General features: G+C 37.4%; 1 protein-coding gene across 5 annotated transcripts in view; it reads left to right on the plus strand.

The window, feature by feature from the left end:
* LOC106067133 (uncharacterized) overlaps positions 1 to 15,815 on the plus strand; it is a 164,390-nt gene that overhangs the window by 91,078 nt on the left and 57,497 nt on the right. For 4 of the 5 annotated variants that reach the window (XM_056014923.1, XM_056014924.1, XM_056014921.1 and 1 more), the window contains 2 exons: positions 13,616 to 13,925; positions 15,331 to 15,363. In XM_056014923.1, coding sequence (XP_055870898.1) covers positions 13,616 to 13,925; positions 15,331 to 15,363 — 343 coding nt within the window. Of the gene's footprint in view, positions 1 to 10,678; positions 10,920 to 13,615; positions 13,926 to 15,330; positions 15,364 to 15,815 lie in introns of those variants that run through there. The other variant, XM_056014922.1, reaches the window with a different exon arrangement.

Genomic DNA, 15,815 nt, shown 5'->3' on the forward strand with positions numbered 1-15,815 from the left:
CACTTTCATAGCGGACGCAAAGGAAATTGTAGTGTTTACGTGTTCAATCGATCTGGAAGAATTTCTTTTTTCTTTTTTTAAAGAAAAAGCAATTTATAGCTAAAAAGAAAACAAATTATCATAACAATATTCGGTTATTAAATTATATTAAAAAAATAAGCTGAACATACTAAATTATATATGCTTTTAAATAGCCTAGATGCTTAATTAATATCCTTAAGTAAAATTAAAATAGTTTTCTTAGCTTTTTTTTGTAAGCTAAATTTTAAAATTATTATGCAACGTGGCCAGTTCTGGTTCTGGTTTTGTTACCAAAAGCATGCCCAAATTGTTAATGTCACTGCCAGGATAAACATTTATTTCAGGAAAAAAAAATATTGCAGTCCCCTTAACAGTCCTATCGCCTTTCCACGGGTAACAATCTTCTTAGAAATGTTCGAAGATGATTGTAATGTCTGTTACACAACCCAGTCGCCATTTATCCCAATAGCTCTATTGTTCTTTTATTCCATTTCTACAGCTATTAAGTATCCAATCGAAGATTTTCAAATTTCGGTCGATTATATCTTCTGTCTTGTCGGATTATACAACTCTATTCCCGTAGAGTTGGTAGACTTGAGTACTATCTGTGACGAGTAATCCATGAGGATTTTGTTTCTATCATATGCGTTACTAGTAGTAGTATTTTGCGTATATATACATATGTTTGGGGATCCTTATTTCGGCTTCGATGAGCTGTAAAGAGCAATGGCAAATTCTTGTCTGTTTGAGACCAAAAGCTTATTAAAAGTGTATTATGTGCAGTGCTAAGAGAAATGAAAACTTGAATCAAATGATGTTCAACTCTGAGTCCGAGCAGTTCCGAGAAGTTCCGAGCAGTTCATTGTTTAAAAACATTATTTTATGAGCTCAAAGTCTTGATTATAATTGAGATCCGCTCTAAAGAAGTAAAAGACATATTTGGTTGTTATGTACGTTAGAAACAGCATAGACAAGATTAGCAATAAATGTGACACTATTTTAGGAGGAGCGGCTTTATAAAGGAATCGTGTATGTCTACAGGACTATCTCGTAGTCTTGACAATTGTCAAACTGTCTATGTATGTCTACAGACTATTTCGTAGTCTTGACATTTGTCAAACTGTCTATGTATGTCTACAGACTACCTCGTAGTCTTGACATTTGTCAAACTGTCTATGTATGTCTACAGGCTACCTCGTAGTCTTGACATTTGTCAAACTGTCTATGTATGTCTACAGGCTACCTCGTAGTCTTGACATTTGTCAAACTGTCTATGTATGTCTACAGACTATGTTTTCGTTATTTCGAAGAAGATGGAACAGAGATCCCACACCCCAGTCCAACAAGTCCGCCACGCCGTTCCACAAAAGTGTCGTCGATAATGAGCGATATGGTATAGTCCTCCCACGCCACTGTTTTTTACAGTATAGGAATATAAGGAAATTCACCGTGATTAGCGCAGTTTTGACCGCTTATAGCGAGCGGACCGGATCCGGAGGCTGTGCGCTACGTATATGACACGACCCAACCTAGTTTAATACCGCAGTGGTCGCTGTCAGACAGGATTTAGGGTGAAGAGCTCCCGATCCAAACCTAGTCATTAGATAAAATCCTTTCTATCGAGAAATCGCGATAACGGCGATTTCGGAGCGAGTCCTGGACTTCATTGAGGGTCCTTCCGGAAGTATAACTGAAAGGGTGGAGGCTTTTTTTTTATTTCTATTGATCCACAATTAAGTGATCGTCATCCACAGTCAAGTGATCGTCATTCACATTCAAGTAATCGTAATCCACATTCTGATCATCCCTCTCCTCAATCTCCACAAGCTACTGTTACATTTCTTACTTTCCTCTTGTATTGAACTCGTTTTAACTCTTTCACTCCTAATTGACGATACCATCGTTGATTTGACCTCATTAAATTAAATGATTGTTTAATTTTATAAACTTTATTTTGTGTTACATAAAAAAGAGCATGCATTCCCCTTTAATTCTATACCAAATAATACAATTTCTGATAACAAAGACCAAGCCATAACAGGGGAGTGAAATAGTAATGAGCAAAGTAAAGAATTTCGTCGAAACTTGGAAAAATAATTACGGATAGAAAGAGTTAAAAATCGAAGGCTGAAGTATTATTTTTAATTAACTGAAATCGATTATTTTTTGATAACTGTGCCAATAGTTATGTATAACTTTATATTGAAATATTGTTTAGCTTTTTTTTTTTTTTTTGAGACCTTTGTTTATAACAAGTTATCATTTAGAAATGCCTCTAGTTTTTTTTTTATCCAGGACACTTTATACATACTTTTTAACAAAGGCATTACATCCTTTATACATTTTTTGATCGATTAATTTATGAAACAGGTGGCGCTGTGGCTGAGTGTTTAAGCGCTTGGCTTTCGAACTTGGGGTCCTGAGTTCGAATCTCGGTGAAGATTGGGATTTTGAATTTCGAGATTCTTCAGAGCGCCCCTGAGTTCACCCAACTCTAATGAGTACCTGACTTTAAATGGGGAAATTAAAGGCGGTTGGTTGATGTGCTGGCCACATGACACCCTGCTCGTAAACCGTTGGCCATAGAAACAGATGACCTTAACGTAATCTGCCCCATAGACTGCAAGGTCTGAAAGGAAAACTTTACTTTTAACTAATTAAATTTATTAAACCATCAATATTACCTTACGTTTGGAAATTCCCAAACGCGATTGTCCTTTCTAGACTGATGTCGGATTAAGATCTAGACCTAGTTCTTTAGCCAAACTTAATTTACTTTGAAAACTGATAACGGCCAAACTAGAGTTTTCCCCAACTAGCTAGTCATTCTTTAATCAGTCATGTCAAATTTCTAGGAAAATCGCTAGAGCCGTTTTCGAGATCCGTGCCCAGGTTTCATCCTCCAAAAAGGTGTCTGACTTAAATAGAGGTATTGTAAAAAACATTCACAATTCATACACTCAGAGCAGCTAACTAAATTCTCAATAAATTAGCGAATTACATATAGTGTAAACAATAAGAGTAACTCTTTCCATCTATGGGTGTCTATGCACAAATTAATTTGGTAAATTCCTGTTCCGCAAAAATACATTTGACACCGCTGAAGAAGAGATGCAACTTTTACTGTTTGACCTATTGTCGTACGGAGACTGGTTTATTTGTAACGTAATGATTATCTTTCAAAACTATAAGGTGACCATCTGGTCTGTTCCTTGAACATTTGAGGCCATTCAGTCATTTCTTACGTCCCTTTGGTTGTTTGCCTTCAGTCTACATCCAGGTCGAGTGCGTGTATAGTGACTGTGTCAAGTAGAACTACTTAGGGATGGGTAAGTTATCTGAATATTGTGTTTAATGACCTGGCATGTTGACAGTGCGTGTGCAGAGAGGAAAGAGATTCTCAAAGAGCATACTCGGGCATAGTCCATAGTAGACTCACTACTCCTTCTAAAGACTCACAGTTTTAAAATGAAAATCAGTTACTGAGTACTTCATAAAGTAGTTTCGTTTAGACATATACTTCTAGGCTCAGAGATCCTTAACAAATATACAAATAGAAAATCAACCAAAAAAAATCCTGTTTTAAAAAACAAAGCTTATCTAAGTGGAAGAATTCTGCCCCTACAACTTACAACTTTATCTTTCAAGAAGGTTGAATATATTTCCCTTTTTCTATGGCAAACAAAATAATTAATTACCAATGATTAACTAATTGGTGTTTTTTTTTAATTGATTCATGTTTTGTTAGGCACAACAAATAATTGTGTAAAGATTCAACTTGATCCTCGAATGGGTGTGGGAGAAATATGTTCAAACTTGTTACCAGATTGACATAAAGAATTACAGTGAGTTGATTTAACTTTGTAATAATAAAATAATAAAAATAAAGGCCTTCCTGTCAGGTGGCCTTGACATTGTCATTCTAAATGTTCCCAATCACCTTATATTAGGTAATCATCTACACACATGAAAGTTGGGTGCCAGGACCGTGACTGAGCTGTAGTGTAGACTAAGCCGTTCCTAAGTGTGAGAGAGTCCACTTTTGTTTTTCTTTTTTTTTACAATAATTGCAATAGAAAACATCAAAATCTAGTTGAAATACTTATAGGACGCGACTTAATACTGTCTCATTAGATCATAATATAATCCTGAGTCTATAGTCTTGGACCTCATCAGTGTATATAGGCCGTAGTTCACAGTTAACTTTTTGTAGATTTACTTCCGGTAATGAATGTGATGAGCATAGACAAATAAATATAGACTGGAAGTAGGAAGTTATTTTTATTTGGGGGAAGTCAAATATGTTTTATGTACTCTATCTATGTGAAAACAAAATGGCGGCAATTGAGCTATAAATTCTAGGACTAACATTTCAGCCAATATATAATTATGATCTTTAGTTTTGAAAAGTATAAAACTGCCATATTCCCAGTATTTTGCCTTTGTTTCATAATCATAGACATAGGCAAATATATATAGGTTTGTGATGTGGATCTATGTTTGTTGACATGGCTTCTTTATTAATGTATGGCGGTCGTCTTATCGATTCAAATTGTTAGAATTAGTTTTTAGTCAAAAAAGTCAAAGAAAATGAGCTGAACGTGCTCTAATGTTCGTAGTACGATAGGCCAAGGATAAATTCTAAAGGTTGAAAAAAAATTGAATATTATACACAGTAACTTTCAGTTTCAGTAAGTCAGAATAACTGTGCCTGTCACTAATTTAATATTGATAGATCTAGATCTAAATCTAATAAATATGACTAATATTTGTAATAACTAGGTCTAATACTTTTCATACTTTTTACTACTAACTATTAAACTAGTCAGTCTATCATCTTTGCATGCAGACTATAGACTAGATCTAATATAAGTATAGATTATAGATCTAGTGACAATCTAGTCCTAGACTATTTATTTTATATACTAACTATAGACTATAGTGTCTATAGACTAGACTATACAGATTACAATTATAGTTTATAGTATAGTAGTAAGTAGTATTTTTTTACTATAGTATTTATATAGACTAGATCTAAATCTAGTATTTAAAACTATGTATAATTATTTTAATTATGTAGGCACGATTAGAGATATAATAATACAGAAGGGGTTCTATCAATTATATAGGTTATGGCTGAAAAAACAAACAAACTATAAATACTTTTAATTTTACACTGCTCATAACTGCTGTATAACTCATACAAACTTATCTTTTTTCAAATGTTTCCCATAATAATTTTTACTTTATCGTCCAGTCTATATATATATATGTCTATGGTGATGAGCTTGGGAATAAAAAAATAAATAATTTTAGAATGAAATCTCAGTGCTACTAGTCTGCTAGCTTTGGTAATTGCTCGTTCGACTTTTAGCGTTCTACTGGTAATTGCTCGTTCGACTTTTAGCGTTCTACTGGTAATTGCTTCGTAAAAATCCTTCTTTAAGATGTTTTTTTTTTTAATTTTTGTTCTGACACCATTTCTTACTTAAACAAAAGTGTGCTCGTTGATTCTCTGCCCACACAACACTTTTACTTAAACAGTTCTTGTGTTGTTAACTAGCGTACTCTAAAGCCCACTAGCTAGTGCATAATGCTTGAAGTTAAGTCGCCTGGCGTCTTTAAGAACTTTGAAAAAAAAACTTTTAAATAACAAAATGGCTATCATTATTTTCATGATCAGTACTTACTAGTCTAAGCTGCAAGTTCAGTACTTACTAGTCTAAGCTGCAAGTTCAGTACTTACTAGTCTAAGCTGCAAGTTCAGTACTTACTAGTCTAAGCTGCAAGTTCAGTACTTACTAGTCTAAGCTGCAAGTTCAGTACTTACTAGTCTAAGCTGCAAGTTCAGTACTTACTAGTCTAAGCTGCAAGTTCAGTACTTACTAGTCTAAGCTGCAAGTTCAGTACTTACTAGTCTAAGCTGCAAGTTCAGTACTTACTAGTCTAGTTGCAAGTTCAGTACTTACTAGTCTAGCTGCAAGTTCAGTACTTACTAGTCTAAGCTGCAAGTTCAGTACTTACTAGTCTAAGCTGCAAGTTCAGTACTTACTAGTCTAAGCTGCAAGTTCAGTACTTACTAGTCTAGTTGCAAGTTCAGTACTTACTAGTCTAAGCTGCAAGTTCAGTACTTACTAGTCTAAGCTGCAAGTTCAGTACTTACTAGTCTAAGCTGCAAGTTCAGTACTTACTAGTCTAGCTGCAAGTTCAGTACTTACTAGTCTAGTTGCAAGTTCAGTACTTACTAGTCTAGTTGCAAGTTCAGTAGTAAAATCATCTTCAATATCATCATCATCGTAAGCATTATCCCAAAGAATGCGCGCAACGGTGGCTCTCCACTCCTTCCGGTCAGAAGTCATCATTTGCAGTTCGAGTGACAGGCTCTATTACTTGACCTGTGCAATTCTACTAACCTTTTTCTATTGCAAAATAAACACTCTCCTCCTACTCTTCTGCATGCTAGCAATGGTTCACTATCACGACCAGATCTTTCTTTAGTCTCTGCTAATTTGGAATCTGTCATAACTTATCAAGTACTAGGCGATATTGGTAGTGACCACCTTCCAATATTACTGACTGCCACTCTTTCTAAAATGAACACCAAGACCACTAAAGAACCACGAAAGTGGTGCTATAGTAAGGCTAATTGGAAAGGATACGAGACAGCTGTCGACAATGCCCTTGAAAAAATCAATGTAGAGTCGACCTTGTGTACCGTCAAATAACAACAGCTATCCTGGGCATGGCTAAAAAGTTTATTCCTCGAACTTACCCTTGTAAAAAATTCAAAAACTTTTGGACGGCTGAAATCAACAAACTTGTTATGGCTCGGAGAAGGGCATACAAAAAGGTCCAAAAGAATTCAAACAATCCAACACTCAGGCAGAAATACAACAGACTCAGCCTACTAGTCAAAACGTCTGTTAACAGGGAAAAACGAGAACGTTGGACCAACACCTGTGCAAGGTTAAACCTAAGGGACAGCTCTAAGGCTTGGAGTCTTCTGAGAAATCTCGAAAATGCTGGGCGTACGAAAACAGCAACCCCATTATCTTCACCGAGTGGGGTAACCATTTCATCGAAAAAGAAAATTGCCACCTTGTTGAACAAATATTTTGCCAAGATCAACAAGGCTGCCAAGAAGTCCCCAATGTCCAAAGCCATTGATAAAGCTCGCAAAGCTGATGAAAAAAAAGACCGAAAGGAACCACAGACCGAAAGTGCTGAGGGAACGATGAACTCCCCATTCTCGATAGGCGAGGTTAATGCTGCCATAAGGAAATGCCAGCTTAAAAAGGCTCCCGGGCCGGATGGTATTACCCCCGAAATGCTTAAACATGTAGGGGGGAAAGGAAGGGCCGTGCTCTTGGCATTCGTAAATAGAACCTGGGCAGCAGGGCCTGGAAACGTGCCACCATTATTCCTATACCAAAAAAGGGAAAAGATGCTTCCACTGCTGAGGGCTACAGGCCCATCTCACTCACATCTTGTGTGGGAAAGATGGCTGTAAAAATGGTAAATGAGCGTCTGGTTTGGTACCTTGAGAGTGCCCGTCTTATAGCTCCAGAACAGGCTGGTTTCAGGGCTGGAATGTCCGCTATAGACCAAGTCAACATCTTTGTGCAGAGCGTAGCAGATGGATTCCAAAGGACCGAAAGCACATACGCAGTCTTCATTGACTTAAAACAGGCATATGATAAAGTATGGCGGCCTGGTTTGCTTCATAAGATAAGAGCCGTGGGGGTGCGGGGACGGATATATTACTGGATTAGAGACTTCCTACAAGAGCGTACAATAAGAACAAGGATGTACGGAGAAGTCTCAGGGGAAATGACCCTCGAGCACGGCCTCCCCCAGGGCTCCGTCCTGTCATGCGCCCTTTTCACGGCCTTCATAAATGACCTACCGGCTCAGCTAAAATGCCAAAAGCTGCTATATGCTGATGATATTGTCCTTTGGAAATCCGGAAGGAGCGCATCCTCTATACAAAAAGTGCTACAGGAGGACCTTCATACGCTCTGCTCATACACACAAAAAATGGAGGCTAGAAATAAACACCTCCAAGACGGTCTATTCTCTGTTCACGCTCGGGACTGGCATTCTCGGGCAACCTTTCCAGCTCTCCTTCAACGGAGTGGCTCTCAGCATGGAAAAGCTACCCAAGTACCTTGGTGTAACTTTAGATCGCAAACTAAAAATGTGTGAGCACATCCAGGATGTTGTAAGAAAGGCCTCAGGGAAACTTTGCATTGTGCGGAAGCTGGCATCCACGAAGTGGGGAGCCCGAGCAAACATGCTCCGATCCCTGTATTTAGGAGCAGTCCGATCACAGATAGACTACAGCCTACCTGTGCAAATTTATGGCTCTAGGACTGCTCTTGAACAACTTGATAAAATACAGTCCCAAGCACTAAGATTTGTCTGTGGAACCTTTAGGACAAGTCCAGTGAATGCGGCTGAAATAATGGCTAATATAGCTCCACTAACCCTTAGGAGGGAAAGGTCAGTACTGACCTGCTATGAGCGGTATAAAAGGCTGGATGAATACCTCCCAGCTAGAAAACTAGTGGATGGTTGGAGATGCAGAAGACGTATCCAGATGCAGTCTTTTATGCATCATGCCACTAGACTATCTGATGAAGCTGGCCTCTCCACCAACCGACAAAACATTCAACGCTTTCATCCCCTTCCCCCTTGGTGTCCCCAACAACCCCAGACATACGCTTGAAATTAGTAGACCCCAATGCCACTCAGCAAAGCCGTTCATCTAACGACCTTCAAATCCTAGCTCTGGAGACCATTAATACCTTCAAGCCCAGTGCTATTTTTGCATACACTGATGGATCGGCATCAATAGATTCTGGAAGAGCAGGCTATAGAGCCTACATCGACTTTCTTGGCTCTCACACAGTCAAAATCTTTGGACCATGTGGTAGTGTTTGCAGTTTTGATGCGGAGACCATGGCAGTCTGTGAAGCCTTAAAAGTCATTGACTCTCAACTCGGCGAGGGAAATTTGAGGGCAACACAGATTGTTGTGGTCACTGACTCAAAATCTGTACTACATGCTTTGCAAAGCCCCGGACCATGGCCCCCCAATATCAACACTGTCATCATGGCTTCACATAACATCAAACAACGCTATGGCACCCCTGTAATAATGCAGTGGGTACCGAGTCACATAGGTGTGACTGGCAACACAATCGCAGACTCTTTGGCCCACCAGGGAGGGCAAATTCCACCCACTGATCAGGCTGTAAGCTTTCATCAAGCCCTGGCTATAATACAAAAAACAGAAATTGAAAAGTGGTTTGAGTGCTGGGACAAGTCCCAAAAAGCCCGTGGAGTCTGGGAGCGCATGAGGCGCCCTGACCGCACTTCCCCGTGGTGGAGGCTGTCCAGGCCTGAGCAAGCTATTATAGCACAGTGCAGGACAGGCCACTGTCCTGTTGGCTCATATTTCTCGCGGCTATGGCCAAATTTCGATTCACGGTGCCCTCGCTGCGGGGAAGAAGAGGAAACCGTGCCTCATATTCTGTTTGACTGCCCCAAACTTGCTGATCTCCGTCTCGACAGGTCTGGGAAACCCAAAATTCTCGACCTGTATGGCGACATTCATGCACTACGCAAGACAGCAGGGTTTCTGTCCAGGGCTTTTGCAAGAGAGGATTTGAGCCTCTCAAGCCCTCACTCTAATGGAGTTTGATGATGATGATGATGATTACTTCTTGGTGTCTAACCAACATTTCTTTGACTTTCTTATCTACGTGTCTCCTAAACGTTTGACACGAAGGATAACATTGGCAAACGATCACTTCCTGGAAATAATATCTGTGTTAAGTGCGAGATCTTAAGATCCTCTTCCATTTTGGTGGTCATGATGTTAATACAGTCTTGTGTGTGTGTGTGTGGACACGTTATGACAACATTGTGTCAACAATGTAACGCTAATCTAGTTTCAAAGAAAGATTTTGTTTTTCTCAAAACTGCAGATCACCGCTTGGCCAGATTGATTGAATCTTATTATAATCGTTATAGAATGTCAATGAGTTTGCTAGGGAACTCAACAAAAGGCAACTACAAAAAAAAAAAAAAAGACAACAACAAAGAAAAAAAAACAACAACATAAATTTCATTTTCTCCCAACTTTAGCGACTTTTGATCCTGACGTGTCAGAGAATGACGTTTAGCTCATGTTTTGATAATAATAATAGGCCTAATAATAATAAGCTTTATTATCCAGATTATATATATATACAAATTTATATATATAATAATATATACAAAATTATAAAAGTTAGTTGCAATTAATGATACATTGAAACTAAAAACAAAGCTGTTTTATTTATTTATATTAATGATGAAATGTTCTTGGGAAATTATAATGACAACCCCCATTCCATTCTGAGGGAGTGGATTTCAATTAGTTATTGTTTAAAAATCTTTCGCTAAGATGCTCTTTTCAACTCAATGTTCAAAAAGGGTCTTTCGCGCTTCATTTCTTTTTCAGACAATTTAATAAAGTTTAGAAACAAAGTTTATACCATCAAACCATTAAAAACAATTATACTAGGGGTAATTAAAAGTTCTCTTCAAGAATTTTATATGTTTATAAACTTTTTATAGGCTATTTTCAAGTTTTTCTTTTCAATGGATGGATAAACTTTTTACGCACTTTTTGATCATTTGGAGTATCGTTTTCTGCATGGTGATCAAATGAATGTCAAGTTCGCAGCAATTCAAGAAGGTTGATTTTAAAAAGACTTTCTGTTGAACGTGCTAACTCTGCTGCTAAATTGCTATTTCCACGTTTCTGCATCGACTGCCCAGAGAGTTTTGGAAATGGTGATGGGCCACCTTCGCTTTAAAGGTCGGGCTTATAAAACAAGATTGAGAAAGGTGTGAGCACTAAACTCTATATCTACAGTCAAGTTTAGATCATCAAATGTATACTTGTTAAGATTGATGCTTATTTTTTTAAAACCATTATATAAACAACTTGCTTGTGGAGATATTTTAAAAATTCAATGATTATATCATAGCGATGTTTAGATTAAAAACATTTTTTTTTATTATTTAGATCTACTTATTTATTCATCCCCCCACCCCAACACTTTCATACTATTCAGCAAGACACCGTAACGTAGAAAATGAAAACCCAAAGAAATAATCTTCTATCTATATATATAATTCTTTTCTTCCCTCAAAAGTTTAAACAAGAAGTAAAGGAAAGATCACTCTCTTATTTCTGCGGATAGTCCACGAGAAAACACAAGAGTAGTGTTCACACTACGGATGGCTGCCTGAGCGCTGGACTGTCGTTTAAAAATTTATCAAACCCTGCCCGCTCCCACCCCCCCCCCTTGTTCTGTGGAAGGTTTGGACTAGGAAGTAAACTATCTTTAACTCTGAAGGAACATTCGAAACATTGTCAAACATTTTACAAACAAACATTTTACAAACACAAAACAGCAGCGCCGGACTTAACCATTGTGACTTAGAAGTCATGGAAAGAGATTAAGTAATCTACTATGTATATATATGTAAATAGCAGGGCCGGACTTAACCATTGTGACTTAGAAGTCATGGAAAGAGATTAAGTAATCTACTATGTATATATATGTAAATAGCAGGGCCGTACTTAACCATTGTGACTTAGATGTCATGGAAAGAGATTAAGTAATCTACTATGTATATATATGTAAATAGCAGGGCCGGACTTAACCATTGTGACTTAGAAGTCATGGAAAGAGATTAAGTAATCTACTATATATATATATATATATATATATATATATATATATATATATATATATATATATATATATATATATATATGTAAATAGCAGGGCCGTACTTAACCATTGTGTGGCCATATGCGAAACGGATTTCGCGAGCCAAGTTTGGGTAGGGAAGACGACAATAAGTGAAATTTAAAAGAGTTTGTATTAGAAAGTAAATTGGTCTGTGCATTTTATTCATTCTTAACTACGTACAGAATTATTTTACGAGCCTTGCGTGTAGCAAAGTCATAGAGTATATCATAATAATTCTGTTTCCTACATAGATCACGCTCAATAGCAAGAATTACCAAATATTTCAATCTATCTTTGAGAATTGTTGACCTCAAGTAATTCTTCATTAGTTTTAGGCGTGACAAGCTTCTTTCACCAGGTGACACAATTACGGCTAATGCATAATGCCGCGCGTAATATTGGCGTTTTCCGTATTGAATGACATCCCAAAATGAAAATTTCTGTCTATATATTTCCGTATATTTTAAGGACTTTTTTTTATATTTTGCGATTTCGGGAGATTTCCAGGAGCTCCTGGTAAATCGAAAGGAGGGCGCTGGAAATCTCTTTTAAGTTATACAATGGTTTAATTTAATAATGTATACACCTTGAATTAGAGCGGGTCCTATGAAAGTGCGGGTCCTGTGAGTCTATATATATATAATTCTCTTCTTCGCTTAAGAGTTTGGATGAGAAGAAGAAGTAAAGGAAAGATCACTCTTTTATTTCTGCGGATAGAGTTATCCCACGAACTTTACGAGCCTTGCGTGTAGCGAAGTCTTACAGTGTATCATGAAAATTTTATTTCCTACATAGATAACGCTCAATAGCAACAATTATTGAATGTTTCAATCTATCTACGAGAATTGTTGAACTCAAGTAATTCTTCATTAGTTTGAGGCGCGAGAAGCTTCTTTCACCAGATTACACAATTACGGCTAATGCATAATGCCTTTTTTTTATCGCCCGTAGGATAGGCGTTTTCCATATTGAATGACACCCCAAAATGACAATTTTTGTCTATATATTTCATGAGATTTGTATGAGTTTTCAAAAGATTTTTAATAATTTCCGGAGATTTACATGACTTTTTCATATATTTTGCTATTTCAGGAGATTTCCAGTAGCTCATGGAAAATCAGGAGGCCGCGAGAAATCTGTTATAAGTTATAAAATGGTTTAATTTAATAATTTACACATAGAATTAGTGCGGGTTCTATGAAAGATAGGTTGCTGTGGCCTATGGTCGTCCCTGCAAAATAGCGGCGTATGCTACGCCGCCGGTCGACTAGTAAGACTATAAAACGAGATTTTATACTATAAAATTGATGTTAATTACAATTTCAAAAACTCAAAATTGAATGATCACTAGCCGACTAAATATCACAAAGTATAGCCGTTATTTCTTCTTCAATTCTTTTGTACCGCTAATCAGTTCACCATTTGTTTTTACATTCGTTTTTAGATGCACCACTGTTAGTAGTATAGAACCATTTTCTAATACTTCCTCCATAATATTATTTTATAATTGTAAGAATAAGATAATTTGACTACTTACCGGCCTTGTGTTACCATATTTAGAAATTTTGTTCTACGCAAGGCTGCTAAAGAGTTAAATCATTGAAATATATTATAATTTTGTTCTACGCAAGGCTGCTAAAGAGTTCCATCATTGAAATATATTAGAATTTTGTTCTACGCAAGGCTGCTAAAGGTTTCAAGCACTAAAATCTTCGATGTTTGTTATTGGCAAGACTTCCAAAAAGTTTAATAATTTTATTTTTTTCTTTATTTCCACAGCGTTTTTCCTCCATTGAGCCCCGCAGCCCAACCTCCCCCCAGTCCCCCAAAGAAGGTGACAATTACCACATCTACCCGTTACCTAACGATGACGACGAGGTGTTCGCGGATGAGAAGGAAGTGCCCAAGACATACAGCGACATCGCGCCCTCCCCTCCCACCCCCGGCACAGCGCCCTCTACGGAGTCCAAGAACTGGCGCAGACGACAGCTGTTGCTTCATCACGTGATCTTAATTGTGTTGGGCGTGGTCATCGTCTTGGGGCTGGCGGTAGGGATCGCCCTGGCCATTATGTTTGTAAATACTTCAGGTGAGTCTCTTTGGGGTCACGTGACGTTTAACGCATTTGCTATTAAGTTTAGGAGAAGATTTAAAACAATGGCACCAGAAATTCTACCAGGTCGACCTTAGATAAATTGGAGGCCCTATGCGAAGTGAATAGCGTGGTACCAAATGATACAGAAAAACAAAAAATTAAGACCGAAAGATCTTCCTGCTTCAAATATGTGACTAGTCTTATGTACAAAGTTTAGTCTGTAAAGATCTTTTAGGAAAGGTAGGGCGAGGCCGCAAGACAAATCTTTTTTACGGGACTTATTGACATTCAATGTGGCTCACTCATCAACCCCCACCATTTAGGCACCAGCCCACCGGGTATTTGCCCAGTTGCCCTTCAGGCTTAAAGCCAGTCCGTCCTTGCATACTAATCTTTCAAACATAGTTGTTACCAAATATAAAGGTGTGTTGTCAACAAACAAAGATGTGTTAAGCTGTCACGAACGTAAAGATGTGTTAGTAAAGTTGTGATCAAACATAAAGATGAACAAGGTCACAAAGTTTGTGTAGAAATACAAACTCAAAATCGGCCCCCGAAGGGTCCTCTTAGGCAGGTAAAAAGGCTGGTGTCAATATTTTCAGAAAGAATATCAGAAGCTATGAACTACAAACTATCAACAACAACCCTATCAACAACAACCCTATCAACAACAACCCTATCTCTCCGTCGACACTAAGAAGAAGGAACGTGCTCATGTCGAAAGTGTTGCTGATATGATACTGTTGTATTGTTCGACTAACGACTTGATACAACAGGATATGGAGATTTATTAATGTTTTTATTATTACATTTTTTATATCCAATGAACTGATAGTTATGAAGATATAGTTAAATGTGAACTTTGTCAAACAGGTGTTAATGAATGATTATTTAACTATTTCATCTTTCGGGTGGCTAAAAGAAACTTTTCCCTCTGCTTTAGAGCTACACTAGTGTGTGTCATTTCGGATTGCACTGCACGTGTATACTATGAAACACTACTTCATATTTATTTTCTCTTTAAAAAAAAACTTTTTGTTTAAAATGTAAGTAGCTAGTATGACAGAAAATACTTAATTTAGTAGTACAATTTTTTCAAACTATTTTTTTTTGCAAAAAATCTCAAACCGTTTGTAAAAATGTGTTAAGATTATACCGATTATCTTTCCTTACTAAATCGTTTCTCATGTTTGTTTTTTACTATTAATAGTGAATAGGTAGAAATGGTGTATTTTTTATGTAAAAAAAAATGCTTGCACAGAAAACTAATAGCGGTAACTCCCATTTCGGGTTCCCCTAATACATAAACAATTAATTTTTAAATTCATATTGAAAAAGCTACACATAAACTAGAAGGAACAATTATCCAAATTCTAAAATGAGTATCTTTTTGTTTCAGCATCGACCATAACAACTGTTTCCCCAGCAGAAGGTAAGATGTCATTTGTCACTGTCACTTAGTGGCGATGTATTGAGTCACGCTGGTGTCACCTTATGTCACTTTCACCTAGTGGTGAACACTGTGTGACATTCTACACTACAACCAACTGGAGGGAAGGGGAGCAAGCTGTGTAGTTGTGTGGAGAGTCAAGTAGTGGCATCACACCATAGATCTATCTATCTATCTATCTATCTATCTATCTATCTATCTATCTATCTATCTATCTATCTATCTATCTGTCTGTCTGTCTGTCTGTCTGTCTGTCTGTCATTATTTCGTTCTCTTGGTATCTTTAAAGGTTTGAACATATCTCTGAATTAAAAAAAGAGCAATGTACACCGCACTGCGGTACCACATGTGACTTAGTGTACTTACCATCTAAGTCTGAACAGTTTCTAAAACGCGTTTCTACCAGGCCAGCTGGGTTCAGTAAAAGTGAATTC

The sequence above is a fragment of the Biomphalaria glabrata genome, chromosome 17 (genome assembly GCF_947242115.1).
Source record: "Biomphalaria glabrata chromosome 17, xgBioGlab47.1, whole genome shotgun sequence".
Taxonomy (NCBI): domain Eukaryota; kingdom Metazoa; phylum Mollusca; class Gastropoda; family Planorbidae; genus Biomphalaria; species Biomphalaria glabrata.